Source organism: Daphnia pulex, chromosome 10 (assembly GCF_021134715.1).
Source record: "Daphnia pulex isolate KAP4 chromosome 10, ASM2113471v1".
Taxonomy (NCBI): Eukaryota; Metazoa; Arthropoda; class Branchiopoda; order Diplostraca; family Daphniidae; genus Daphnia; species Daphnia pulex.
The window spans coordinates 15,361,684-15,385,000 of record NC_060026.1 but is presented as its reverse complement, the minus strand read 5'-3'; the positions used below and the strand labels follow the sequence as shown (position 1 = coordinate 15,385,000).

Sequence of the window (23,317 nt, the reverse complement as noted above, 5' to 3'; positions counted from 1 at the left end):
TGAACATTTCGTTATTATATAGGCTAATATTCTTGGCTGTGGATAAGCTCCTTTATAAATGGCTTCTACTCAGTGGTATTATATAATATTTATTCATAGTTATAAATCTTCAATTGAGCCAAGATTTACAATATGAAATAGTTTTGTTGAACAAAGAATCGACTTTCGGGTTGACATGTTTTACAACATTTAACGACCAAACTCTAGGTACAAGTGTAACGACCCTAAAATCAAAGGTACAAGTGGTATAAAAGCGCAGCGCAGTATAAAATCGTGGTCCAATATACGGTCAAATGATGATGCAATCTAGGTTATGGCGGGAAAATTAGATTTTTTGAATTTCAACTCAAACAATGGTGATGCAAAACATCTGTGCTCGGCGATTCTCTATATGGAGATACAACTATAATATATCACTTCACGAAATGAAACAATGTCTATTATATCAATTCTCTTGGGCCGCCTGAATGTGAAATTTTTTCTTCAACTTCCCTGGCGAAGTGAAAAAGCGCCCGCCGGAATTCCGAGCTGCTCATCATGTACATCACCGGATTGTAGATACTGTGCAGCAGGGAAAAGTCCCACATGCAAAGCCAGGTCAGTAAAATGGCACTGCAATCGCCTTCCAGCCGGATGCACCAGTAGAGTCCGATGGCGTAGCAGGAAACCGGAAATGTGCACAACCAAAACGGCAGGACGTTGACGGACATGTTCAGGGCCGCCTGGACTTCGAGTCGGTTGATTTTTGAGCGGCGATTATTGATGCAGGGGAAACACTCCGAGTCTAGTTGGTCGAAAGACGGTGGTAGCCTAACTGCTGCTGATGGTTGTCGTCAGCATCAGCAGTATTATTAAAATTTAGGTGTGGAACATTTTCATTAAAAGTCGGTGCTGGGATTTCCGGAAACGTAATGAAAACTCTTTCTCCCGTTTCCGGACAAATCTCCTTTCCTGCTCGACTAAAAGATAGGCTATAAAGTCGCCATCAAATGTAATTTCTATTAAAATATTAGCTCGCGTTGTTCATCTGTGCTGGTCTAGTATCTATTTTTTGGGGGTGAACTGCTGGTCCTTTTTTTCTGTGTGTTGAACAAGTGCCAACAGCATCGCACTTGCGTCAATCTCAACGCGGTTTTTTTTCCATGTTCTGCAACTTTTTTTTTTTGCATCGACCCGATTTTCAAGAGAAACTCTCAACAATCAAGTTATTCTAACCCGAGAAAGGTTTTCTTCCGTCAGGTATATAAACCTCTTGGACCTACACAGATCCTCAGCACTCACATCACATCTCACTCTCACTCACATCCTTCATCAAGTCGACTCTGAAATGCGTTCGCTATTGATCCTCCTCTGCTTCGTCGTGGCCGTCGCATTTGTTGGTAATGTTTGATTCAATGTATTAATGTTTAAAAATATTGAATGTCAATTCTTGTCTCGGTGCGCATTCTCAGTCTATTTGATTTGATTCATTTCTTGATATTTTTCAACATAGCGGGAGCCCCCCAGATCCCGGTGGGTGGTGATCCGTGCGATTTCTTTTGTTGTGATTGTCATTGAGAGATAAAATGAGCGAGGTATTGTTAATTATAAATAAAATTTAAAAAAAGTTCAAAAATTAATTTGGTTGTATTTTTGAAAATTGTCACAGGCTTTCGACTATTGTAACCGCGTCGGATGGCAAACGGAATAAGATGTCTTACGAAGCTAACGTAGAGTTATATTCGCTTCTACCTAGTGAATATGTGAATATAACTACCACTTAACTACTATTTTATAATTCGCGCTTTGCGGGAGGGCACGGTGGAGGCTATATTATTGACCATAACAAGAAATAAGTTAATCAGATTATTTGTTGTTAAACAATTGAGAGATTTTTAAAAATACAAAAATGTTCGTTTCAATACGTATTTCTTTATTCTGCTAACCAAAAAAACAAACAATGCTGATTGGTTTGTTATTTATTTTTGCTATATAAAGCTGGTTGGAAATAGCGAAAGAATATCGCAGTTTATTTTATTGCCCTAGGCGAACACACAAAAATGTCAATCACATTTATCTATTTGGAAAAAAAAAAGATCGCCTGCGTTATTATATTGGCTGGCTACCAAAATAATGGCGAGAAAACCCGTTTGAGTGCACGTTAAGTGGTTAGTTCGACCTCTCGGTCGAAGTATGAAGAGAAAAAATCTGTTGACCCCCCCTCCCCCACAAAAAAAAAGAAAAGTTTCCTATACGTTTTAAATAAATAAGAATGCGAGTGGATTGATCCCCATACATAGGAAACGAATCAATACTCCCTCCTATCGCTAACGCGTGTCCGTTTAACGGCTGTGGCTTATATCTACCAAGAAAAAAATGTATTATAGACTTAAATTCCCTTATTATATAGAAATATATAGAGGTTCTCCATTTCCTACAGTATATGTATGGCTTATACTAAAATCGGCTGATCAAAATGTCGGGCCAATACTTTCTGCAGTAACATTCTAATGCAGAATGTATTCAGTCTCTCTGCGCCTGTTCGAAGTTCGTCAAACTTTTCATGCTCAAATAAATAAATAAGCTGTGATGGCAATATCTATAGCCTAGCTAATTACAGCTGGTAATTATCATTAGAAATATTTTGAACTATTTCGTTATATGCTTTTAGCAACGCCATTTCCCGTTGTCTGATGGGGCAACTTTTTCTACATTACTGAATATACGAGCCAGAACATCATTATCCACAGCCAGGAATCGAATTCAATATGCACCCGTTTCCAAATTGGTTACATAAGTGTAAACAGAACGGTCATGAGCCCACGGCTAAACGGTGACACACCACGCATCTGTGCAGCTTTCCGATTTCTTCAGTACAGCACTCACCCCTCCTATGGATTCGAATTCAAATAATCAATCCATCAATCTTGGGGGTGAATTGGTCCCTTTTCTCTATGTTGAAAAAGTGTCAACATCAGTACATCACACATGTATATACGTTTTCCTCATATCGACCTGATTTTCAAGAGAAACTCTCGGCAATCAAATTCTAACCCGTGGAAGGTTTTCTTCCGTCAGGTATATAAACCTCTTGGGCGACTACACATCCTCAGCACTCACATTACATTTGACTCTCATCCACTCAGCATATCCAGCAAGTCGACTCTAAAATGCGTTCGCTATTGATCCTCCTCTGCTTCGTCGTGCTGACCATCGCATTTGTTGGTAATGTTTAATTCAATGTATTAATATTTAAAATATTGAATGTTAATTCTCGTCATTGATATTTTTCAACACAGCCGGAGCCCCCCAGATCGTGGGTAGTAATCCGTGCACTTGGGGACCGTCACACTGGTGCGCCAGCTATGCAAACGCCCGGCAATGCGATGTATTATTAATTATCAATAATTTAAAATAAGTTCAACAATTAATTTTTTTTCCCTTTTTGGGTATAATTGACACAGGCTGTCGCCTATTGTAACAGCGTCGGATGGCAAACAAACTAACGAGATGTCTTACGAAACCAACGTAGTTATATTCGCTTTGAATCAATCCAGGGCATGTATAACTACCACTAACTACTATTTCGTCATTCACACTTTGCGCAAGGGCGCGGCGGAGGCTTAATGGCCACAACAAGAAATAGTTGAATTGGATTATTTTTTTTAACAATTGGGAGATTTAGAAATACAAAATTTGTTTTTTTTTAGTTAATTGTTTATTTATTATATTCCTTTATAATCGGGAAAAAAGCGTGATTGATTTGTTATTTATTTTTGCTGTGCAAATCTGGTTGTTAATAGCGGAAGCAAATCGAAGTTGTATTTTTTGCCCGAGGCAATTTTGTTTTGCCCGTTTGACATTTTTATTTGAAAATTCGAAAATGTTAATCGCATTTGATAATATCTATGAAAAAAATGTTCGCCTATTGTTGGCTCGCTAGCAAAATGGCGAGAAAACCTATTTGAGTTCACGTTGAGTGCTGGGTAGTTGGACGAGTGACCGTGAATAAGAAAAGAACAAATCTGGTGATGCATTAAACAACAAAAAGTTGGGGGGTGTTGGGGGGGTGGGGGTGGGTGGTGGATTGATCCCCATATAGGAGACGATTCAATACTCCCTCCTATCGCTAACGCGTGTCCGTTTAACGACTGGCGTAGATATGTCTACCAAAAAAATATAAGAGAAGCCCAACATCGCAAAGAGTCCCGGCTTTTATACATGCCCAGCACAGCCGGTGGATAACTTCCTTTATAGTAGGACTATTATAGAATCGATATGAATATATAATGACGATTGTTATGGATATCTTATTCCTACTAGAAAAAGCTCTTAGAAACCGGAAACCGACCGAATACTCAGCATATGACGCATATGATGACATATGATTGTTGGTCCACCTGATTCGTGGACTTGGAATTTGGCAATAATATTAGCGCTAGTAATTATAATAGTTACAGCAGGTAATTAAATCATTCGAAATTTGTTGAAATTTCGTTATTACTTTTCGTCTCCCGTTGTCAAGGGAAATTGTTTCTATTTACTAAATAAAGTGGAACTAGTTAATTCCTTATACGTGCCAGTAGATTACCCATGCACACCTTCAATGTTCAATGCGTAAGCGTACCGGTTCCAAATTGGTACACGCAAGTGTATTAAACAGAACGGTCATTAGCCCACGGCTACGGTGACACACCGTGCACCTGTACAGCAGCTTTCTCATTTCTTAAGTTCACTCACCTCTCCTATAGATTGGAATCCAAACAATCGATTAAATCAATCATATACAAGCGACGCTTTCCATATAAAAAGGAATTGTTATCTTCATGCTCTTCTATTAGGCTATACTTTCAGACTTTCACCTGCTGTGCTGCTTGATAGTTCCCGGTGACCTGCTCTTATATCTCCCAGCTTGGTATGCATATGTGTTCATTTGTTTCTGTGTTATCGTTTTTAGTATCTATTTACATTATGGGGTGAACTGGTCCCTTTTCTGTATGTTGGAAAAGTGTCAACATCATCACACATGCATATTACTCACAACACCGTTTTCCCCATATGCTCCATTTTCAAGAGAAACTCTCGGCAATCAAGTTCTAACCCGTGGAAAGTTTTCTTTGTCAGGTATATAAACCTCCTGGGCTCCTGGACACTTGCACATCGTCAGCATATACATCCAGCAAGTCGACTCTGTGAAATGCGTTCGCTATTGATCCTCCTCTGCTTCGTCGTGACCATCGTCGCATTTGGTAATGTTCTGTTCACTTTGGTTTCAATGTACTGTGTCAATCTGGGCGCATTCTCAGACTATTTGATTTGATTCATTTCTTGATATTTTCCAACGCAGCGGAAGCCCAGATCGTGGGTAGTAATCCGTGCACGTTCGGACCGGCATTCTGGTGCGCCAGCCTTCAAAACGCCCAGCGATGCGGTGACGGGGTGTGTATTATTATTAACTATATCGATTTCAATTTAAAAATCATTAGTTGAACACATTTATTTCTCCTTTTTGGGTATAATTGACACAGGCTGTCGCCCATTGTAACAGCGCCGGATGGCAAACGGACTAACGAGATGTCTTACGAAGCCAACGTATGGTTATAGATTCACTATTCCACCTATAATGAATCAATCCAAGATAGCTACGACTACGTAGGCCTACATCAACTATCACTTAACCTACTATTTCATCATTCATGCTTTGCGGGAAGGCACGGTGGGGGCTAAATTGCCATAATAAGAAATAAATGAATCGGATTATTTTTTTCGTTCAATGCTTGAGAGATTTAAAAAAAAATACAACCAAATTATTTTCAGATGTTTATCTATTTATTTCTACATTCCGTTATGATTGGTTTGTTATTTATTTTCGCTATGCAAAAGTGGTTGGTAATTTATTGGTTTATTTTGCCCACTCCCTCTATCGTCACAGGTATCCCTTTCCCTAATATGAGGCAAATTTTTTCGAACCCCCCCTCCCCTTTGAACAAGTTTCTTTTGAAATCCCTCCCCTCCCTCTCTATTTTAAATATTCTATGTTTTTCATTTGCATACTTTGTTTTCTCTCATTTACATAGTGAGACGAGCAAATAAGCAATTCTGAATAAATTTAATAATTCATCGGGACGTAATAAGTATTTGCGTAATAAAAGATTCCATGATGGGAGCTATTTTTCAACCAGATGCTGCCGGAGCAGGATTTTTGGCTACAGCTGTTTGAATCCATGGAACGTAAGTCGACACTCGGGTGTAGACGCCCGCATATTCCAGCTCAGCACAGCCGTAACCCCAGCTGGTGATACCCACTTGAATTCCTTTGACGAAAATTGGACCACCGCTATCTCCCTGTACATTAACAATTTTTACAGATTTATTGAAATAAAAACTTGATTATTATTTAAAATGTAACTTACCTGACAAGTGTCTTTTCCCGGAGCAGCAGCACACAACATGTTAGCCCCGATGAATTCACTGCTGCCATATTGATTGATACACACGGCATTGGGTAGAATTTCGACGTCAGCTTTTAGCAGTACCTGTGAAATGCTTCCCCCTTTGAATCAAACAAAAACAACCATGAATTAATTAATTGAAAACGACTTATTGAAAATGAATTAAAGTGAGAACCTGATGACGTTGTTCCCCATCCGGCTATCATGGCTGGCATGTTGGCGTAATTGCTAAATACCACATTGGCTTTTCTGAATAATGAAGCAGCAGGTTTTCGCGTTGCTGCCGGTTTCTTCGTTGCTCCCGGGTCACAAGTGCAATAACACGAACCCATGACGGGAGCTTTTACTGTTGAGCTGAAGGGTTTTTTCGTCGTCGTTTTAATTGTAGGCGAAGCAGAAACAACCGGTGGCTTTGTCGTTGGTTTAGTCGTTGGTTTAGTCGTTGGTTTAGTTGTTGCTGTAGCCGAAACAGCTGGTGGTTTTGTTGTTGGCTTGGTTGTAGGTTTACTTGTTGCTGTAGCCGAAACAGCCGTTGGTTTCGTTGTTGGCCTGGTTGTAGGTTTTGGCACGACAGCCGCTTTCGGAAGGGAAACGAGCTTGACGTTTTGAATGGGAGAATTCAGCACCAACACAGCGACGTCATTATTCTAAAGATATCAACTTGCCAATTAATTTGAATTTTCGCAGTTTTTAATCGAAAAATGAATTACCTGGCTGTTGGGGTTGTACCTTTCGTGGGTGATAATTTTCCTCACCGATCTGGTGATAGCGTTTGCTCCACCGTTCAGATCTAACGTGTTTGTCATCACACTTAATGCTTTTGATTGAGCGGCAGAAAATCTGACCACAAAAGGAATATTATGACATCAATTAGGCCTAAACATTATGGATACAATTACAATCTAATACTATTGCATTACCCGTAAACGCAATGAGCAGCTGTTAAGACATGAGACTGTCCAATCAAAGTCCCACCACAACGAAGCTTGCTGTTGTAGCGAATCACAACCTGAAAACCAAATTCTCGTTTATTCAAAAAGTTGCAATGTCATCTTTTTCCAGGTGTCTAACCTGTTATAGTCATTAGAAGATAATGATTTCTTTGTATATTTAACTTACCAAATTTGGGAATTCACCGGCTGCGGCAGGGGTTCCACCGACGACTGAAACGTTTGCAAATTTATTCCCTAAAAATCGAAAAGGAAATTTTAAAATCTGAATTTTTTGTGCCAACTTGCCTATCTTTTATATTACTGGGAAGTTCGATGACGTTAGCATATCCGGTTTCGAAGAAACAAAAGAAGCCTAAAACCTGTATCATTCAATAGTTAAATATTGTTATAATGTCGCTAAATAACTTAGCCTAGAAAAATCAGACAAGATTACCCAAAAATAGAGATGCATTTTGTCAGCAGTTGAGAGGACTTTGCAGAAAGCTGAAAACAATAGTAACAAGTGAAGTGAACGACTCGAGTTCAACTGATGCTCGCGTTCATCAAGTAGCACCTCTTATATTCATGCCCTTGTCCAACAGAGTTGGCTGTAATTGGAGATGACTTTTTGTCTGTCTGTGATAAATTCAAATTCAGGGTTCAATAAACGCACTTGCACATATGCAAACGTGAGCAGTGCAAAGTGACCATGAAAAGCGAGTACGTGTTTCTGATCAAAAAGGTAATACCTGCACTCGAAATCCAGTTTTTAGAATATGCAAGCAAAATTTAAAACAACAACATTCATCGTACAATGAATGCAAAAGAACTAACGGTTCTGTAACCTTCGCAATCCATAAAAACAAATGCCAGCCAGATCCAGAATTCTTGAAGTCACTGTGATGTAAAGCTATCGGTCGATCGATTGCGCGTGGAAACCGGAAAAATTCAAGGCTTGTTTTCATTTTGGTGTACATTTGCAGGCTTTGACAACTATAACGATACGATCCAGACTTCGCATGGTAATTTAAGTGTTTACTAAATAACAGTTAACTATCATTAACATCGTTTGAACTTTTGGCGGGAAAATAATGGACAAGTAGCAGACTAACGTGTCGTCAGCCATGAATTCAGTCGTCAATAAAACACGTGAGAGAAAGTCGTGTTACGGTGCTGGTTAGAATTTAGATTTTAGTGAAATATCCCAAAATGGTATAAATTATGATATAAAAAAAATTTAATCTTCGGATATTTCATCTAAGTACGTAATTTAAATAATACTTCAAAGAGTCATTTTAAATTTGTTGACTTTATTTCGTGTTTTATCTGTGTCCTCTCTTGTTTTATTCTTGGCAGAATGCCAGATGAAAACAAGTTTGCCATGGACTCCCAAGCAGTGTGCTTGCAGCAAGGAAAAAGTGATAGAACCTCTCAGCAACAGCAACAGACAAAAGTTTTCCTGCTGAAGTGGCCCAGTGAAACACAGCTGATACTTCCAGAAACACACCCATGTGATGATTTCCTTCTTACCGAGCACAATAACTCTATTCAACCTACTACCAATCTCTTTATCTTTGATTCATCTAGCTCAAAGGCTTTCCCGTTATATATCAGTAGTTCCTTTTACACTTCAAACAGCAGTCCCATGGGTTTTCCCATTATTTCAGTAACCGAAAACACAACTTACCCAAATAGCAATCCTGCTGGAAAAGTCACAAATCCTGATTATGTCTTCACATTTTCCCAGTCTGATGTCACTTCTTTTTCATCTCAAAATATTGTGAATCACGAAGAAAAATCCAATAGGAAATTCGTCGTTCCACCTGCTGAGGCATCTCCATCTTTTTATGATCAAAGCCTTTTAAAATGTTTACGCAAGGAAAGTGACGATGAAAGCATGTTTTCTATATTCAGTCAAGAGAAAAGTAACACCTTTCAAAACATTGACTCTCCTGCTCACTACACGGAACCGTTTGACATGTCATTTCTATTAAATCAGAATTTACGCACCGAAACTCCGATACCGTCCCTTATTCCCATACATGAGAAGTCATTCCAAGAAATGCCTTTCACTGCGAATCTCATAAGGGAGAATGCATTATCCATTGACATGTTTCCTAAGCCCTGTCCTACTTTAATGCCTTCGATGGAAGATTACGACACAAGGATAGCAGCTCTCGCACCGGATGCTATTTTATTGTTCAGCGAACAAATGCGCAAGCACGTGCAACTTCTCACTCAGATGCATCTAATCACAGCTCAACAATCTACTTTGGTTTCCGTAACGGAAGAGTGTCGTTCCATGCTGCAAGATCTCCTTCCACTCAAGCAAAACATGGAAATCGCCAATTTAGATGAAGCTCTGGATTTAGTGACTTATTGGGAGACTAATGTAACCAAGACCTCACCTGAAACACTCTTTAAATTTGAGAGGACTGTAGTCACATCTGGGTATGATTAATCTTCTATTTTAAAAAAATATAATTAAAATTTTTGTTTTTTGTTTTTGTAGAGAAAGGAAGAAATTTGTTAAGCGCTCGAGTAAACATCCTAATCGCTACCCATTCAATCCCACAATGGTCAAATTGATGGCGGAAAGTCGCGTATTCATCTACCCCGAGTTACTTCCTACACTTGCCATCTTCCAATCAGAACCAGGTATAATTTTTCTCTTTTTTTTCAAGTCCTGTCATCTTTATTTGTGGAATGAAACGCATCAGGTCCTTGCAAGATGTCGCTACATGAAGAGCAGCTGATTGCAATGGGTATGGAACAGTTCACTCCTTATTGTACCGAGCTTTTAAACGACGATGCCAAGGTGTCTTCAAAAGAAAATCTGGTTTATACGATGATTTCTCACTACATGCTGCCTCACTGGACCGCCAAACAGATTGCAACTCGCATCAAGAATAAATCTTTTAACAACAAAAGGAACAAAAATGAATCGAATCCCATCAAAGTGAGTTTATCCTTTTATTTTTTAAATATTGACGGCAAAAATATCTTTTGTGATTTACGCAGTATTATCGGACAAATAAAGTGGCCCCGCCCATACATCATGTTGTCCAACCGTTTGATCGCTACACGACAAAGAGGCTATGCGATGTCCCAATATCGTTGTTACCGGAACGTTGGCAAGAGTTGTTTTCGGTAAGTAAAGCAATTGAATTACCACCTTTCTAGTTAAATGACGGAAGTTTTGATTCACCTTCAATTGTCCAAGAAACCTAATGCTGCAGGTAAACGACCATTGGAACCTATCACCCATCAGGGACAGCCTAGAACAACCGCTGGGATTAACCAACAAGACGAAGCTCATCCAGTTAAGAAAATTATTTATTTATTCTTAGGTATTATTTTGTAATAGCTTCTTCGATTCAAACAGATAGTGAAACGACGTCGAGTGCTTGGGGAATTAATTAATTATGATTAGGAAAATATTCGTACCGTCTTAGTATATCTGGGGAAATCCCCCAGAGACACCGTTCTCCCCAGATTCATATTATTTTATGATTTATTTTACTCTTTCCGATCGACTTGATAACTGGATGCACCGACCAACATTTCCCGGTGCTGTGGTTGGCCACCATCTCCTACAAGAAGAAATCTTGCCAGTATTCCGTTAACACTTGGAAGTGAAACTAGGCAGCATAGCTGTAATAAATTTGACGCAAAGACAATGCCCTATTTTACTGATAAGCCTAGTCGGATTCCCAAGGACGGTTACGCATGCACAGTTTATTAATGGTGATGGGTTTTTTCGCTCCAGGAGGGAAATGAGGTAGGCAAATGCAATTCAAGTCTATATTTATCTCTCTCGGAATAACGATCTGACCAAACACATGTGAGAATTATTTCATGAATCAATGGATGGATCACATTTTCTCTAAAATAACCACATTTTTTTTTTGGGTGTGTAGCCTGTTGCGCTTTTTAATTCTTGCCGCTCTGAGCATTTCCGCCGATGGATTTTGCGTACTTTTCCATGCTAAATTTCTTATCCATCTGCCAAAAGAAATTCCCTGCTGCGGGGACATTTTGAATTTCTAGAATATTTATTTTTAACGATGTAGCCCCATGTTTTTCCTTTTTAGGTTCACACACCCAATAACCTTTAATTACAGACCGGAAAGACTTTCTACTTTAAAGGACAGGACCGCGGCAGAGAGCTGGTACCGGTACGAGACAAGACCGCAGGAATTTTAAGTATTTTCATACAGCTCGAAGTAGGTCCTTGGGCCAAGGCAGACTCATCACAGGAAAAGAAAAAAAGGTAATTTACAAAGAAAACAACTATTGTTCCATTTCTCGCCGTCGTTCGGTGTATAATTTAAAAATGCGTTCCGTTCGGGATAGAAAATGAATGAAAGAGGCGCATCTGCGTTATATATGCAGTGAATCATATTGCTGTAATAACATGTGTAGTCTGTTTTGTGTACGTTAAGCAGATAAAGGTGACCTAAAGCTGACGGGATAGTTCCAACACAGTTCCAGCATACGTGCAGTCTTACATAATAAGGAAAACCGTCAACTTGATAGAGCATACCTATTTATTCCATCAGTCTTCATTGAGCATCAGGACGAGAGGGCTGTCTGCATTTACAGTAGCAGTGGTATTATAGTGCTATATTACATATCTCTCAATCACAATTTACCTGCCATTCAATTCTGTCACGAACGCACACAGAGCATTCGTTAGCGAATCATTGTGTATTTTTGGATATAATTTGTCACCGATTGTCAAAATAAGTATTGAGTGAGCGGCAGTTGCAGTCTCGTTTGATTTGTTGGATGGCGTCATGGGGCTCTCATCTTGGCTTCCCTTTGATTATCATTCTCGTTCTTGTGATTGGCGATAAATTGCTGCTGCCGAAATTGGAATCGAGTGAACTCGACAACAAGGAACGTTACATGACAACGGTAATTATTCATTTTGTTTTAAATTCTTTAAAAAAAAATTTTATTGATGTTTGTGTCTACTTAAACGGAAGGCGGAAATAATTCGCAATCGCGGATATCCGCTTGAAATTCACCACGTAGTGACGGAAGACGGATACATTCTAGAACTTCACCGGATACCGTCCGGACGAAATGGGATTTCAGCTAACCGGTCACGACCCATCTTTCTGCAACACGGCCTTCTGTGGAATGATTTTGCCTGGTTGATGAACCCAACAAATAATTCACTTGGTAAATATATACGAGTCTTTGATTTCGAGCTGGTATTCCGTAAACTTTGGTATTTTTAATCACCACCTTAGCCTTTATCCTGGCAGATCGTGGCTTTGGTAATTATTTCCTTTTCAATGTGTCTTACTTTATTTCCGTAGTTTAATACTTATTTGATTTCATAGACGTCTGGATGGGAAATTCGAGAGGCAATAGCAATTCAAGGAGACATGTATCGTTGGATCCTGAAAAGGAAGAATACTGGAAATTTTCGTGAGTAAAAAGAAATCTTTTCAATACTTTCTGTAGCATCTTTAGCTCTTAATTGGTGTTAGATGGGACGAAATGGGCCGCCATGATATTCCAGCTTGTATTGAATACGTCCTTGACGTCACAGAGCAAAAAAAGTTAGCCGCCTACGTGGGATATTCACTTGGCTGTACCCTCTTCTTCATAGGAGCAATCAATAAACCCAAAGTGAATGATCAAGTCGACATGATGATCGGACTCGGTGCTACCTCCAGTATTGCTCATTTGGACAACTTTTATTATTACTTGGGTCTATTTGTCAAACCGTATCACGTAATGATAGTCTCATTTTTCTTTTCTTCTTCAAAGACGTGCGCTTTGCTACCTGTTTTATTTTCATCTCGTTAATTGTTGGTCAATTATAGGAATTTTTATTTATTCTTAGTTTTTGCTTCGTATGACTTGTACCACAGTTTTCCATTCCAACGACTCATTTTCCAGCAATCTGCTGAAAATGTTTTGCGATTCCAGCCAGTTCGCCGCCGAATTATGCCTGCATTTACTATTCCTGATTTTTGGATACTCTGAATCCCATTACGAGGTATTTAAAGTAATATGTGTCTTATTACTTATTTTTATTATTTTACATCCGACTTATTCCGTTCAGTCTTCGCTCAACGCTATTCTTGGACACTATCCAGACGGAAGTTCTGTTGGAGCTGCGATACAATTCCTCCAAAATTCCATTTCCGGTAAAGCGAGTCTGTTATAAGTTTAGAGCATTGATATCTTTATTAATTGGAATGTAATCAGGGGAATCATTCAATCACTTCGACTACGGATGCTATGAAAACCTGAAAAGATACGGATCTTGTACGCCTGCCCAATATAATTTAAGTCTTGTTACGGCCCCAGTGTACCTTATTAGTGGTGGCAGGGACCCAATAGCACCGCCAAAGGTATAGAATAAATAATGTTATTTCTTTCATTTCCAATATTTTATGTTCTTTGAGTTGTTTTCTAGGACATTATGTGGTTGGCTTCCAAATTGGGCAACTTGAAAGCCTCTATCCAGGTTGACAGTTCATTCACTCACGGTGATTTCATCTGGTCAACGCGAGCAATGGAGCTCGTTTATCTCCCTCTAATTAGACTTCTCCCAATGCCATATCTCAATAGTTCTAACACAACTGTATAATATTAGAAAATTGCATTACATCAAGTATTCTTAATGCTTCTCTTATTTGTATCTGGACGTCGCTCAAACTTAGACAAGTTAAATCTTCCCGGTGGCTATGCATATTTTTTACCAGTGGCTACACTCTACAGGACCTGATTCCAGACGTCAGAAGGGAACCAGTGAAGATACAGTGTCATCATCTTGTCAGAATTTTTTTTTCAAGACATGAGAAAACACGTTGAAGGAGATTCAAATTAGGTTTTACAAGATTTGCACGGTAGAGTACAACGCCAGAAATCCCGGAAGAGTAATATTTTCATCCGATGTAAATCTGATGAGCATTTCGTTTGAGGAAGAGTTGACAGCGAAAGGTGTCGACGATAATCCAGATTTCTCGAGGAGCAGCGGAGAATTGATCGTAGGTCCATCGAACACCTTATGGAAGCGTTGAAAGGTAAATTTCTTAAAATCCATTTTCTTTTTAAAAATCAAAAGGCTATACGTACGAAAATATAATCAAATTTCTCTTGCGTTTCAAACAACGCGAATAAGAGTCGAATGCTTGTGCCTGGCTCCGTGACGATTTTCCAACGGAAATCGGAGGAATTCGGGTACGCTGCTGGATAGTTGGGGCTTTTTATTGTTCCTATCATCCCGACTAGGTTTGTGGTGGTGGAAATCTTAGGTATCTGCATATTTTAGTCAGTTTGGGTTATTTTGAAAGATTTACTGAAATTGAATTGAATTTCTCACTTACAGTAGTCACGCTCCAGTTCATACTGCTGCAAGATACTTTCGGCCGAGTAAAGCGGATCATCATTTTCTGACTGACGGAATAGACGACACTTTTGGCTTGAGCTGCTTTAGGTGAATCCAGTTCATCGTACAACACTTGACCTGATGAGTTCCAACCGTCGTAGACCTTAGAAAAAGAATAAGGTAAGAACAGAAAACAGTGAAATCTAAATAGAAAATATGTCGTATACAGTCATGATGGGAAACTCAGAAAGATGAAGCGTAGAACGAAGCGTTGAAATATAACATCCGCCGGTCTGGGGGATATTTCTCTTTACAAATATGACTCCATCGCTTTGCCGAGCTTCAACGAACCAGAAACATTCGTCAAGATCGTTATTATTATTAGACAAATAATTCGGCGAGGATACCGAACCGTCCCCGTATACATAACCTCCGCACCCTGTTTCGGAAAATTTTCATGCATAAATTGCATAAGTTGTTTACATTTAAAATCTCTTTTTCAATCTAAAATTGATGCGAACCTGGAACGAACGGTTTCTCCATGTTTTCCATCTGTAAACACAATAATGTATAATCATCATCGATATGCAGTTAGATTTCGTGATTAATAAGACGTACACTTGTGTAGGACACGCTAACACCGTAACTTTTGTCATAATAAGAAGGAAATTCCACATACAAATTATTCGATGAGGATCGAACGGAGGAAGGTTTGGTAGATCCGCTTTTTGACAAAAGAAGAGGACTAGTCGAATAGGGCCCATCGTAAACCTGGATTGAATATCCAACGCAATTAATTTTCTTCCGTGCCAACTTGAGAACTGAAATGACGCTTCGTATTTCCTACCTTGACTAAATGGTTTTCTTTAGTATTGAATTTACTGAAAGATAGCCAAATGATTTGGTTGCTCTGTGCCGATATTGCGACAATAGTTTTTTGGACGGCATTTTTAAATACGTTATCCGAGTGGATAGTCGAGGAAGAGAAAATTCCGGAAGTGTTTATTAGCTCACTGCATGACTTGGCGTATTCTAAAGGCGGAAATTCGAAGGGTATTATGAAATTTAATGAAATTATTGAGCTTTTCAATTACCGCAATCATAGTGTTCATCAGAACCGTCAACACAGTCGTAGCTGCCATCGCACACTTTTTCTTTGGAAATGCATTGTCGACCACACTTGAATCCAGTGATGCACTGTAGGGTGCATATAAGGCCCGTAACAAACAAATAACGGCGAATAGTGAGAATGCTGTAATCTATGTCAAATTTTTTTAAAATTTACATTTTTATCGCAGTTTTTCTCGTCGAGACCAGAATCGCAGTCCTTTTTTCCATTGCAAATTTCATTTATATCCTGGCAACTAGACTGGTAATATCTGCCGTAACTGCGCTGATAATAATCATAATCAGGTCTTGCGCAATAAAATGTCCCAGAATTCGGGCAATTGGAAAACCCATAAATACTATCTCTCGGACTACTTCCTATAGAACAGAAAATTAATAACTGATTTTTCTCTAAAAAAGGCATTTGTGGAGAAGGACCTTGTTGGAACGTGAACGTCTCCCAAAGATGTGGCGCGCTGCTCCAAGTCTTGGAATACTCGGATTTCATTTCGAATGCGTACTTCCTACAGGCGTCTAACGACGTCCATTTCACCGGGCATGCGTGATCGGCAGATAAGGTAAGTGAGAACAGATTCTTTTCATCCCTCTTTTGGTCCAGACAAGTGCGGGGAATCTTGAGGGACCCGTGTGTCTCATCTGTAGCATTCACTACCCCATCCTTGATATAAATTCAAAATTATGATTATGAAATATTAAAATAAAAGCCAGTGAATTATAGGCCTACAGGGATAGTCTTCAAATAAAAGGACGTCAGTTGAGGAGCGCATCCGGAATTGTCTTTCCAATCTAAAGTCAATGAACTCGAACTGGTTGCAACGCGTAACAAAGATTTCATGTCGATCGAATTGCCATTCTGAATTAAAAAATTACGAAATTTAATTTAACTTTGATATCCTTTAATAGATCTGTACTCAACTGTGGAAGGAGTAACAATTTCGGTCGTTAGTGATCTCCCCTTGAGTGACTCATAATTCGGAATTAGTTCAATCTTGTAAGACCGACACTCGATCAGAACATTCGTTAGCTCGAAGTGGCAATCGCTTTTCTTATTAGACGGGTCGTCAGATTTCGTGGGCGAGTGTATGGCAAAAGAGAAGGTGGAGTTGTATTTCTCGGCCAAGCATTTCCTGGGGATGGACAAGTACGTCTCTCCTGACGAAGGAGTTTCGGATTCAAAGACTCGGATCCAGACACCAGAATTGTATGCGATACATTCGGGGGATAGTGGGGTCCATTCTATTTCAATAGATTTGTTTCTGTTCAACGAGGCGTTAATATTCCCAGAAGGATTGGGCTCTTTTTCTAGTTTTTAAAAAAGGGAAATTTTTTATTGAATAATCTGTCAATACTGATTACTGAATAACAATCTAAAATAAATACCAGAAACTTTGATGTCTAGTAACTGTGCCAAAGAGCATTTGACTGCACCCTTTAGTTGGTTAACTGCAATAAGTTTTTCTGCTTGGTCCGTTTCACCTTTCAAGATATCATGATTAATATTTTGCTAACCAATTGCATAATAATTATAATTACTCTTTGTGTTGGTAGTCGTGTTGTAGCTAAAATCTGGGTGAATTGTTGAATTTTCAGGAACGCCTTGGAATACTGGAGGTGATGATAGAATAACACGAAGGGCTGCATTCTGCTCCAGAATTGCAGTTATCGGTGCGAATATTTCGTTCTTCTGACTTGCCATGGCTGACACGATGCTCCTCACGGCCAATTCCAAGGTCTCGAGACGATCCTGCAACTGTTCACATTCTGTCAAATCCCATCCAGCCGATCCTTCAATTGATTGGAGACCGTCTACATTGTCATCTGCTACACTTTCTGACTTTTCCAACGCAGTAAGGAAAACTACTAAAAATACCTTTCCGAACCAGTGGCTCATGATTTATAAAAATTTTAAAAATCCTTACACTCGCTAAAAAATTCTACAGTTTATACGCGCAGAGGACTTGAAAAGATTTTGTTCTTGATCGATCCAAGACTAGTTTCATACTGAGGCTTTGTGAAGCGGTTAAGAAGTTGTGGAGCCAAACATCAGAGTCGTGTGCAATTTGAAGCTTTTTTTTTTTAGGGTGGGGGGAGGGGATGGTGTCGGGTAGGTATTGTAGACGTTGCTGGTTATGTTTTCTAGGAATCAGATTTTTGATCTTCTTTGAAACAGCGCCAACAGCGTTTGAAACGTTTCTCTACTTACTTATTTGTACTGAGTATCTCGGTCACAAGAGACTTGGATCTCGTATCCCTGTGATTCAGCTAGGACGTTCAACTAATAAGAGATAACTAACAATAGCTACAAAGTTTACTTTAATCTAGTGTTTCTATTCCTTCAAATTAACAAAATCAACTGATAGTATAATCTCCACTCAGCAGGCAATTAGTATAACGTTCCACGTTAGCATTTTGCGACATTTTGTTGAATAAGCAGTTAAAAGAAATATTTATGCAAGTTACGTTGCTAAGTCCAAAGAAGAGTCTACATATAGAGAGGACTTGTTGCGTGATTGTCTGATAGGGGAAAGATTCACACAGTCGAATAAACGGCGAGAAAACCAGGATAGGAAGCGTCCGAAGTATCGTCTGATGTAAACCGAACCAGCACTTGATTTGTTGTAGAATTCACTTCGAAAGGTGTGGTAATCAATCCTGATTTTTCAAACAATAGTTTTGAATAAACACTGGGTCCATCGTACACCTGTAAATATTTAATAAAGTATTAGTAACTTTTTTTGACGTGTATCGACCAATTAAAAAAAAATGACGGACATAAAGAAAATCCATTCCCGCTTGCGTTTCAAAGTAGGCAAAAAGTAACCGGACTTTTGAGCCCGCTTTCACTGTGATGTTCCAACGACAGTCAGTTAGGTCAGGATAAACCTGCACCGGATAATTTGGACTTTTGATAATTCCATTAGCTCCGTTCAAATCGTATTTGCATTCTGGCGTGGAAATCTGTGGGTCAGCGATAGAAATTTTAATATAATTTCTAATTGTATTTAATTAGAAAGTAAAAGTCGATTTACTTTTGAGACATTCCAAGAGAAGGCAACGTTTTCTTTAACGACTTTCGGTGGTTTGAAATGAACCAGCATTTTGTTGCTGATTGAGTACATTGCTATTTTTGTCATGGAATGTTTTCGGTCGTGAAGTACATGGCCGGAAGTGCTCCATCCATCGTATACCTGGGAGATTAAATGTTGAACCGATTTTTTTTAATTTTTATCAAGAATCTTTCATCTCTTCAAAATTCCTATAAAAATAACATACTACTATAGAGAGCAAATTTTCCGGGGGAGACAACAAAGCAGTTGACTCGTTGTCGTATTCGTCGTATGTTACCATATCGGGATTATTTAGAACAAAAGGAACTTTTGCTTGAAAAGATGATGCGGATTTAGAGTTAGTTAGTAGGATGGTATCCCCGTTGGTCGTTGCTTCGATGAACCAAAAACAGTCAGAGATATCGGTGTTGTTGGCCACGTAATTTGGAATCGGAATAACCCCATCGCCGTAAATATAACCACCACAGCCTTTAAAAGAATTTCATTAAAATAATATGTGGGAAAAAATTCAACTAAATCCGCTAACACACCTGGAACGAATGGTTCATTCGTGCTGTTTACCTAAAATCCAAATAATTGGATTCACATTTCCTCGTCGCTTATTAGCTTAATTTTAACTAAACTTACACTGGTGTAAAAAGCTGAAATGCCATAATCTGCCTGGTAGTAAGATGGGAATTCCACATACAATTCATTGGATGACGATCGTACCGAGAATGGGTTAGTAACTAATCCGCTAGTCGATAACAGTAGAGGACTGGTTGAGTAAGGTCCGTCGTAAATCTGGAAAAATTTTCGAATGATTTGGAGTTTTGGCGGCAGTTTGAATACGAAATTACATTCACGAAATGTTGGTGCTCCAGAGTAAAGCACTTTTTAAATGTCAGCCAAATTTGCTGATTGGGCTGCACAGATATTAAAACTGTGGTTTTGAGAGTAGCATCAAAAGTTCTTTCCCAATGGATGTCGTCCGCCGGTCTAGGAACTAGCTGAGAAGAAAAATTACCTGAAGAATCTGTGAGATGCTGACACATATTGGCGTAAACTGCATCAGACAACATGAAGAAATATTATTTTCCCAAATCGTCTAAATTAATTTTACGTGAAATTAACCCACTGCAACTATAATTCTCGTCGGAGCCATCAAGACAATCGAGTTGGCCATTGCAAACGAGTTCTTTTGGTATGCACTGCCGCCCACATTTAAATCCATCTTTGCACACCTAGGAAAGTTAACTATATGTTAAAAACATCACACGCGGAAAAAAGGTAATTGCATTATAAATACGCTTTGATCACAGTATTGCTCATCCCGACCATTTACGCAATCGTTTCCTCCATTACAGATAAAACTTTCTTCAGCATAACTACAGCCCCAGTGGTTGCAACTAAAATGCTTTCTCGGACACCTCCAAGGATTCATCCCATCATTTGGAAAAATTGTGAAATTGGCTGCATGACATTAAAATTGATTTTTCAATAAATTACTGAAAATGTGAGAAAATAGTAACAAAACCTTCGTTCCCCTTTGTAAATATATCCAGAAAAGTAGAAGAGCCATTCCAAGTTGCCGTGTACTGGGAGCTCATGTCAAACGTGTATTTACGACACTTATCCAGAGGTTTCCACTCGATTGAACATGAATGCGGATTAGTTGGCAACATCATAGAGAACACGTTGACTTCATTTCGATCCTGCTTAAGACAACTTCGAGGGATCCTGTAAGTATTGTTCGTTCTTTCACTGCTTGCCAATCCATCCTTTGTTTTAAGAGGGGAAAATTCAAAATTTTATGAAATGAATATAGCAGGTAAAAATTGATAGTTTACCTGGAGTACTTTCAGGTTTAACGAAGTCATTTGGGAAGCGCAACCCGAATTATCTTTCCAGTTCAATTTCAACGAATTCGAATTTACGACAATATCCATCAGCGATTTCGTACTAAAATCGCCACTCAACTATTTTCGAATCAATAAGAAATCTATAAGAAATTATTCTAGCTGCATTTATATGTAACACACCTTTGGTGGGATGACGATTTCTGTGCGCAACGTTTTCCCACGAAGTGTCTGGAAATTCGGGATCACTTCAACGGCATAGGAGCGACACTGGGTGAGATTTCTGGCCAGTGAAAAGAGGCAAGGATCTTTCTTGCTAGTGATTGAAGATGGTGGCGATAGGGCGATAGAGAAGGTCGTTTTCGAATTCTTTTTCAAACACTTTTGAGGTACAACAAGGAAGTCTCAACCGGCGATTTTGCGAGTTCGTTACTGATCTGGTATTTTCCCCTCTCGTTATACTCGAATCGAGGGATAATCTGTTAATCTCCCCTTATTATTGGCCTTTCACCGGAACAAAAGAACACCAAAGTCAAGAGATATAAGCTGTACTATCCACCGCTAGTGTTTCTTTTGGAACTTTTGTGCAAAGAAATCAGTTGAGATTTCCCGGTTCCGTTTTTCACGAAGTTTGGAAAGAGACACACCCTCACTGCTGGAACGGAATTCGTGTTGTATACACGGTTTATGATTTTTGAGTTTCACGCGGTATTTTTCTTTCCCCCCTATCCTATATTATATAAATGGGCCATTAAACAAAAAGAGAAAAAACAAACTTTTTCTTTCTGGGTATTATTTCCCTCGTCGTGATTGAATCACTTGAATTACGCTGAATTTACTTCTGTTTTTACGGCACGGCAAGTAACATGCGTTAGGAATGATATATTCACCATTCTTCATACCGGTAATCAAGTTATATAAAAGGCAATTGCAGCATCGAATGCGGGGTTTTTAGATGTGACGCGCTGAAACAAAATGGAATAGAAATCAAATAGAAATAAGTTAACGCCCTTGACTGTTGCGCAGTACGTAATAATAAGCTCATCCAAACTGTGTAAAATACACAGCTAGGAGGGAATAACACGCGAACTCTCTGCCGTGTTGCAACAGCGAGAAATGAAAAGACAAGTAAAATAGGAAAAGGAAACAATTCTCCCGAATGGACGAAAGTCTCGCGTTGTGATAGTGACCAACCACAAAAAGCGAACGTCCATTGACAATAATCGTCTCCTTTTTTCCCGTCAAGTTTCCCTTTTCCTTTTTCCCAGCAGCAGCAGCAGTGGACGACATAATAATATTTCATTATCACCCTGACCGAAATTGACAAGGGTGGCCAGTTACTATTATAACATGTACCTGATGCAACCGAGCAAAGTATATAAGTCGGTAGTGTCGACTCGATTAAGTCACCAGTCGCTTTCAGTCGATTCCACCACCAACAACTACTCCAACATCATGCAGGTTCTCTATTATTACTATTTTTCTTATAAGAATTAACAAATAGTAATTACAATCTTTTATTATTTTCCCTGTTATACAGGTCCAATTCATCCTTGTTTCCCTCGTTGCATTGGCTGTTTTTACATCCGGAGAGGAACAGCCCAAATACACAGACACTGTCGCCAAGTCATCCGAGCAACAGGTAAATTATTTCTTACAGCTGACTGTGTTCTATAGCCTCAATAAATTAATTATATTTTGAATAAAACAAATTTTCCATAGTACGCTCCCATGCCGCACTCGTTTGCCTGGGAAGTGAAGGACGAGCCGAGCAAAAACGACTACTCGCACCAACAGGAAAGCGACGGCAAAGTCACGACCGGATCCTACCGCGTTGCCTTGCCCGATGGCCGCACCCAAATCGTCACCTACACGGCCGACCAAAACGGATACGTCGCTGAAGTCAAATACGAAGGAGAGGCCCAATATCCCGCACCTTCTTCATACAGCAACAAACCATCAGCGAGTTATCCGACCGAACAGGCGAAACCAACAACAGCTTACCCCGTTGCTTGAATAGCCCGAACCACTGAAGCTCAGCGATCCTTATAGAAACATAATGAACCGATGCATTTTCTCCAATTCCTTTAAATGCATTATTGATTGTAAGTTTGTAACTAAATCTTTTGTAATATATGGAAGTATAAATGTAAAACGTTAACATTTTGCGATTTTCTAATTTCGCCAAATCTTTATGGCATCTTGGTGATATAAACTTGTTTTCGCAGGAGCTGTAGCTTTTTATAACTTGGCGATTGTTAATGCTGACTGCGATGGATCTCAACTCAAACATCAGCTGATCCAAAATTCAGATAGAAAATTCGATTAGAAAATTCGTACGTTGTCATAGTATTACGTATCGTCACCCAGACTTGAAATAAATGTAGATTGGCAACGGTCCCGCAATATCACGTGCCCGTCATTGTAAATAAAGCCTGTATCAACTGCAACCATCTGAGAATTCCAAATTCACAACTTAACTTTGACTATCGTAACAAACTGTATAATAAGCAAACAGACAATTTTTACAACGGTCCGTTGGAGAGTTCTAGTACTCGGAAAG

General features: G+C 39.1%; 7 protein-coding genes and 2 long non-coding RNA genes across 15 annotated transcripts in view; 5 read left to right on the top strand and 4 right to left on the bottom strand.

Moving 5' to 3' along the window:
- LOC124205555 overlaps positions 1 to 23,317 on the bottom strand; it is a 96,686-nt gene that overhangs the window by 64,230 nt on the left and 9,139 nt on the right. The window lies entirely within an intron of this gene.
- Positions 1,290 to 5,766, top strand: LOC124205557. Of its 4 annotated transcripts, none has more exons than XR_006879381.1 (4): positions 4,880 to 4,894; positions 5,104 to 5,228; positions 5,327 to 5,418; positions 5,508 to 5,766. It is a non-coding gene; the product is annotated as an uncharacterized LOC124205557 (long non-coding RNA). The 4 variants fall into 4 exon arrangements; XR_006879382.1 differs by having other exon boundaries at positions 5,091 to 5,228; XR_006879380.1 differs by lacking the exons at positions 4,880 to 4,894; positions 5,104 to 5,228 and adding an exon at positions 1,290 to 1,379.
- On the bottom strand, positions 5,326 to 8,080 carry LOC124205554 (trypsin Blo t 3-like). Its single transcript, XM_046603008.1, has 8 exons — positions 7,818 to 8,080; positions 7,686 to 7,743; positions 7,551 to 7,618; positions 7,352 to 7,440; positions 7,142 to 7,271; positions 6,607 to 7,078; positions 6,393 to 6,532; positions 5,326 to 6,324 (listed from the first exon to the last, which is right to left on the bottom strand). The coding sequence occupies exons 1-8, from the start codon at positions 7,833 to 7,835 to the stop codon at positions 6,154 to 6,156; spliced, it is 1,146 nt and encodes a 381-aa protein (XP_046458964.1). The 5' UTR covers positions 7,836 to 8,080; the 3' UTR covers positions 5,326 to 6,153.
- On the top strand, positions 8,470 to 11,043 carry LOC124205540 (GON-4-like protein). 2 transcript variants are annotated; one of them, XM_046602985.1, is made up of 7 exons: positions 8,470 to 8,512; positions 8,720 to 9,814; positions 9,876 to 10,021; positions 10,084 to 10,322; positions 10,385 to 10,513; positions 10,587 to 10,685; positions 10,749 to 11,043. In XM_046602985.1, the coding sequence occupies exons 2-7, from the start codon at positions 8,721 to 8,723 to the stop codon at positions 10,794 to 10,796; spliced, it is 1,755 nt and encodes a 584-aa protein (XP_046458941.1). In that variant the 5' UTR covers positions 8,470 to 8,512; position 8,720; the 3' UTR covers positions 10,797 to 11,043. The 2 variants fall into 2 exon arrangements, with proteins under 2 accessions (XP_046458941.1, XP_046458940.1); XM_046602984.1 differs by having other exon boundaries at positions 8,490 to 8,624.
- LOC124205548 (gastric triacylglycerol lipase-like) lies at positions 11,197 to 14,013 on the top strand. 3 transcript variants are annotated; one of them, XM_046602995.1, is made up of 11 exons: positions 11,197 to 11,636; positions 11,809 to 11,976; positions 12,051 to 12,283; positions 12,355 to 12,553; positions 12,625 to 12,651; positions 12,718 to 12,805; positions 12,868 to 13,114; positions 13,227 to 13,382; positions 13,449 to 13,533; positions 13,595 to 13,740; positions 13,806 to 14,013. In XM_046602995.1, exons 3-11 carry the CDS (start codon positions 12,155 to 12,157, stop codon positions 13,977 to 13,979), a joined length of 1,251 nt encoding a protein of 416 aa, XP_046458951.1. In that variant the 5' UTR covers positions 11,197 to 11,636; positions 11,809 to 11,976; positions 12,051 to 12,154; the 3' UTR covers positions 13,980 to 14,013. The 3 variants fall into 3 exon arrangements, with proteins under 3 accessions (XP_046458951.1, XP_046458953.1, XP_046458952.1); XM_046602997.1 differs by having other exon boundaries at positions 11,809 to 12,283; positions 12,868 to 13,055; positions 13,255 to 13,382; XM_046602996.1 differs by lacking the exon at positions 12,625 to 12,651 and having other exon boundaries at positions 11,809 to 12,283.
- Positions 14,058 to 17,846, bottom strand: LOC124205536. Its single transcript, XM_046602978.1, has 14 exons — positions 17,382 to 17,846; positions 17,229 to 17,324; positions 16,765 to 17,150; positions 16,573 to 16,701; positions 16,266 to 16,506; positions 16,006 to 16,205; positions 15,815 to 15,917; positions 15,568 to 15,752; positions 15,339 to 15,491; positions 15,242 to 15,272; positions 14,948 to 15,159; positions 14,719 to 14,883; positions 14,468 to 14,650; positions 14,058 to 14,396 (listed from the first exon to the last, which is right to left on the bottom strand). Exons 1-14 carry the CDS (start codon positions 17,737 to 17,739, stop codon positions 14,223 to 14,225), a joined length of 2,616 nt encoding a protein of 871 aa, XP_046458934.1. The 5' UTR covers positions 17,740 to 17,846; the 3' UTR covers positions 14,058 to 14,222.
- On the bottom strand, positions 18,156 to 21,197 carry LOC124205538 (enteropeptidase-like). Its single transcript, XM_046602983.1, has 12 exons — positions 20,938 to 21,197; positions 20,746 to 20,874; positions 20,433 to 20,676; positions 20,205 to 20,368; positions 20,034 to 20,139; positions 19,756 to 19,961; positions 19,544 to 19,699; positions 19,447 to 19,477; positions 19,122 to 19,384; positions 18,878 to 19,036; positions 18,621 to 18,806; positions 18,156 to 18,549 (listed from the first exon to the last, which is right to left on the bottom strand). Exons 2-12 carry the CDS (start codon positions 20,842 to 20,844, stop codon positions 18,379 to 18,381), a joined length of 1,785 nt encoding a protein of 594 aa, XP_046458939.1. The 5' UTR covers positions 20,845 to 20,874; positions 20,938 to 21,197; the 3' UTR covers positions 18,156 to 18,378.
- LOC124205565 lies at positions 20,096 to 20,613 on the top strand. The gene is made up of 2 exons (XR_006879395.1): positions 20,096 to 20,185; positions 20,263 to 20,613. It is a non-coding gene; the product is annotated as an uncharacterized LOC124205565 (long non-coding RNA).
- On the top strand, positions 21,346 to 22,915 carry LOC124205556 (larval cuticle protein 9-like). The gene is made up of 3 exons (XM_046603012.1): positions 21,346 to 22,215; positions 22,295 to 22,396; positions 22,477 to 22,915. The coding sequence occupies exons 1-3, from the start codon at positions 22,105 to 22,107 to the stop codon at positions 22,768 to 22,770; spliced, it is 507 nt and encodes a 168-aa protein (XP_046458968.1). The 5' UTR covers positions 21,346 to 22,104; the 3' UTR covers positions 22,771 to 22,915.

Excerpts from the sequence above, each read along its gene's own strand:
- LOC124205554 (XM_046603008.1), bottom strand. Across the intron at positions 7,619-7,685 it reads TAACGTCATCGAACTTCCCA|GGAATAAATTTGCAAACGTT; the intron begins GTAATATAAAAG and ends TTCGATTTTTAG. Across the intron at positions 6,533-6,606 it reads ATGGGGAACAACGTCATCAG|GGGGAAGCATTTCACAGGTA; the intron begins GTTCTCACTTTA and ends TTTGATTCAAAG.
- LOC124205540 (XM_046602985.1), top strand. The coding sequence starts at position 8,721 with ATGCCAGATGAAAACAAGTTTGCCATGGACTCCCAAGCAGTGTGCTTG. Across the intron at positions 9,815-9,875 it reads AGGACTGTAGTCACATCTGG|AGAAAGGAAGAAATTTGTTA; the intron begins GTATGATTAATC and ends TTGTTTTTGTAG. Across the intron at positions 10,686-10,748 it reads AACAAGACGAAGCTCATCCA|ATAGTGAAACGACGTCGAGT; the intron begins GTTAAGAAAATT and ends CGATTCAAACAG.
- LOC124205548 (XM_046602995.1), top strand. The coding sequence starts at position 12,155 with ATGGCGTCATGGGGCTCTCATCTTGGCTTCCCTTTGATTATCATTCTC. Across the intron at positions 12,806-12,867 it reads GAAGAATACTGGAAATTTTC|ATGGGACGAAATGGGCCGCC; the intron begins GTGAGTAAAAAG and ends AATTGGTGTTAG. Across the intron at positions 13,534-13,594 it reads CCTCCAAAATTCCATTTCCG|GGGAATCATTCAATCACTTC; the intron begins GTAAAGCGAGTC and ends GAATGTAATCAG.
- LOC124205536 (XM_046602978.1), bottom strand. The coding sequence starts at position 17,739 with ATGAGCCACTGGTTCGGAAAGGTATTTTTAGTAGTTTTCCTTACTGCG. Across the intron at positions 17,151-17,228 it reads ACTAGACATCAAAGTTTCTG|AAAAAGAGCCCAATCCTTCT; the intron begins GTATTTATTTTA and ends TTTAAAAACTAG. Across the intron at positions 15,160-15,241 it reads GGAGAAACCGTTCGTTCCAG|GGTGCGGAGGTTATGTATAC; the intron begins GTTCGCATCAAT and ends TTTCCGAAACAG.
- LOC124205538 (XM_046602983.1), bottom strand. The coding sequence starts at position 20,844 with ATGGATATTGTCGTAAATTCGAATTCGTTGAAATTGAACTGGAAAGAT. Across the intron at positions 20,677-20,745 it reads TAAACCTGAAAGTACTCCAG|GATGGATTGGCAAGCAGTGA; the intron begins GTAAACTATCAA and ends CTTAAAACAAAG. Across the intron at positions 19,478-19,543 it reads TTTCAGCTTTTTACACCAGT|GTAAACAGCACGAATGAACC; the intron begins GTAAGTTTAGTT and ends TTTGGATTTTAG.
- LOC124205556 (XM_046603012.1), top strand. The coding sequence starts at position 22,105 with ATGTACCTGATGCAACCGAGCAAAGTATATAAGTCGGTAGTGTCGACT. Across the intron at positions 22,216-22,294 it reads ACTACTCCAACATCATGCAG|GTCCAATTCATCCTTGTTTC; the intron begins GTTCTCTATTAT and ends CCTGTTATACAG. Across the intron at positions 22,397-22,476 it reads CCAAGTCATCCGAGCAACAG|TACGCTCCCATGCCGCACTC; the intron begins GTAAATTATTTC and ends AATTTTCCATAG.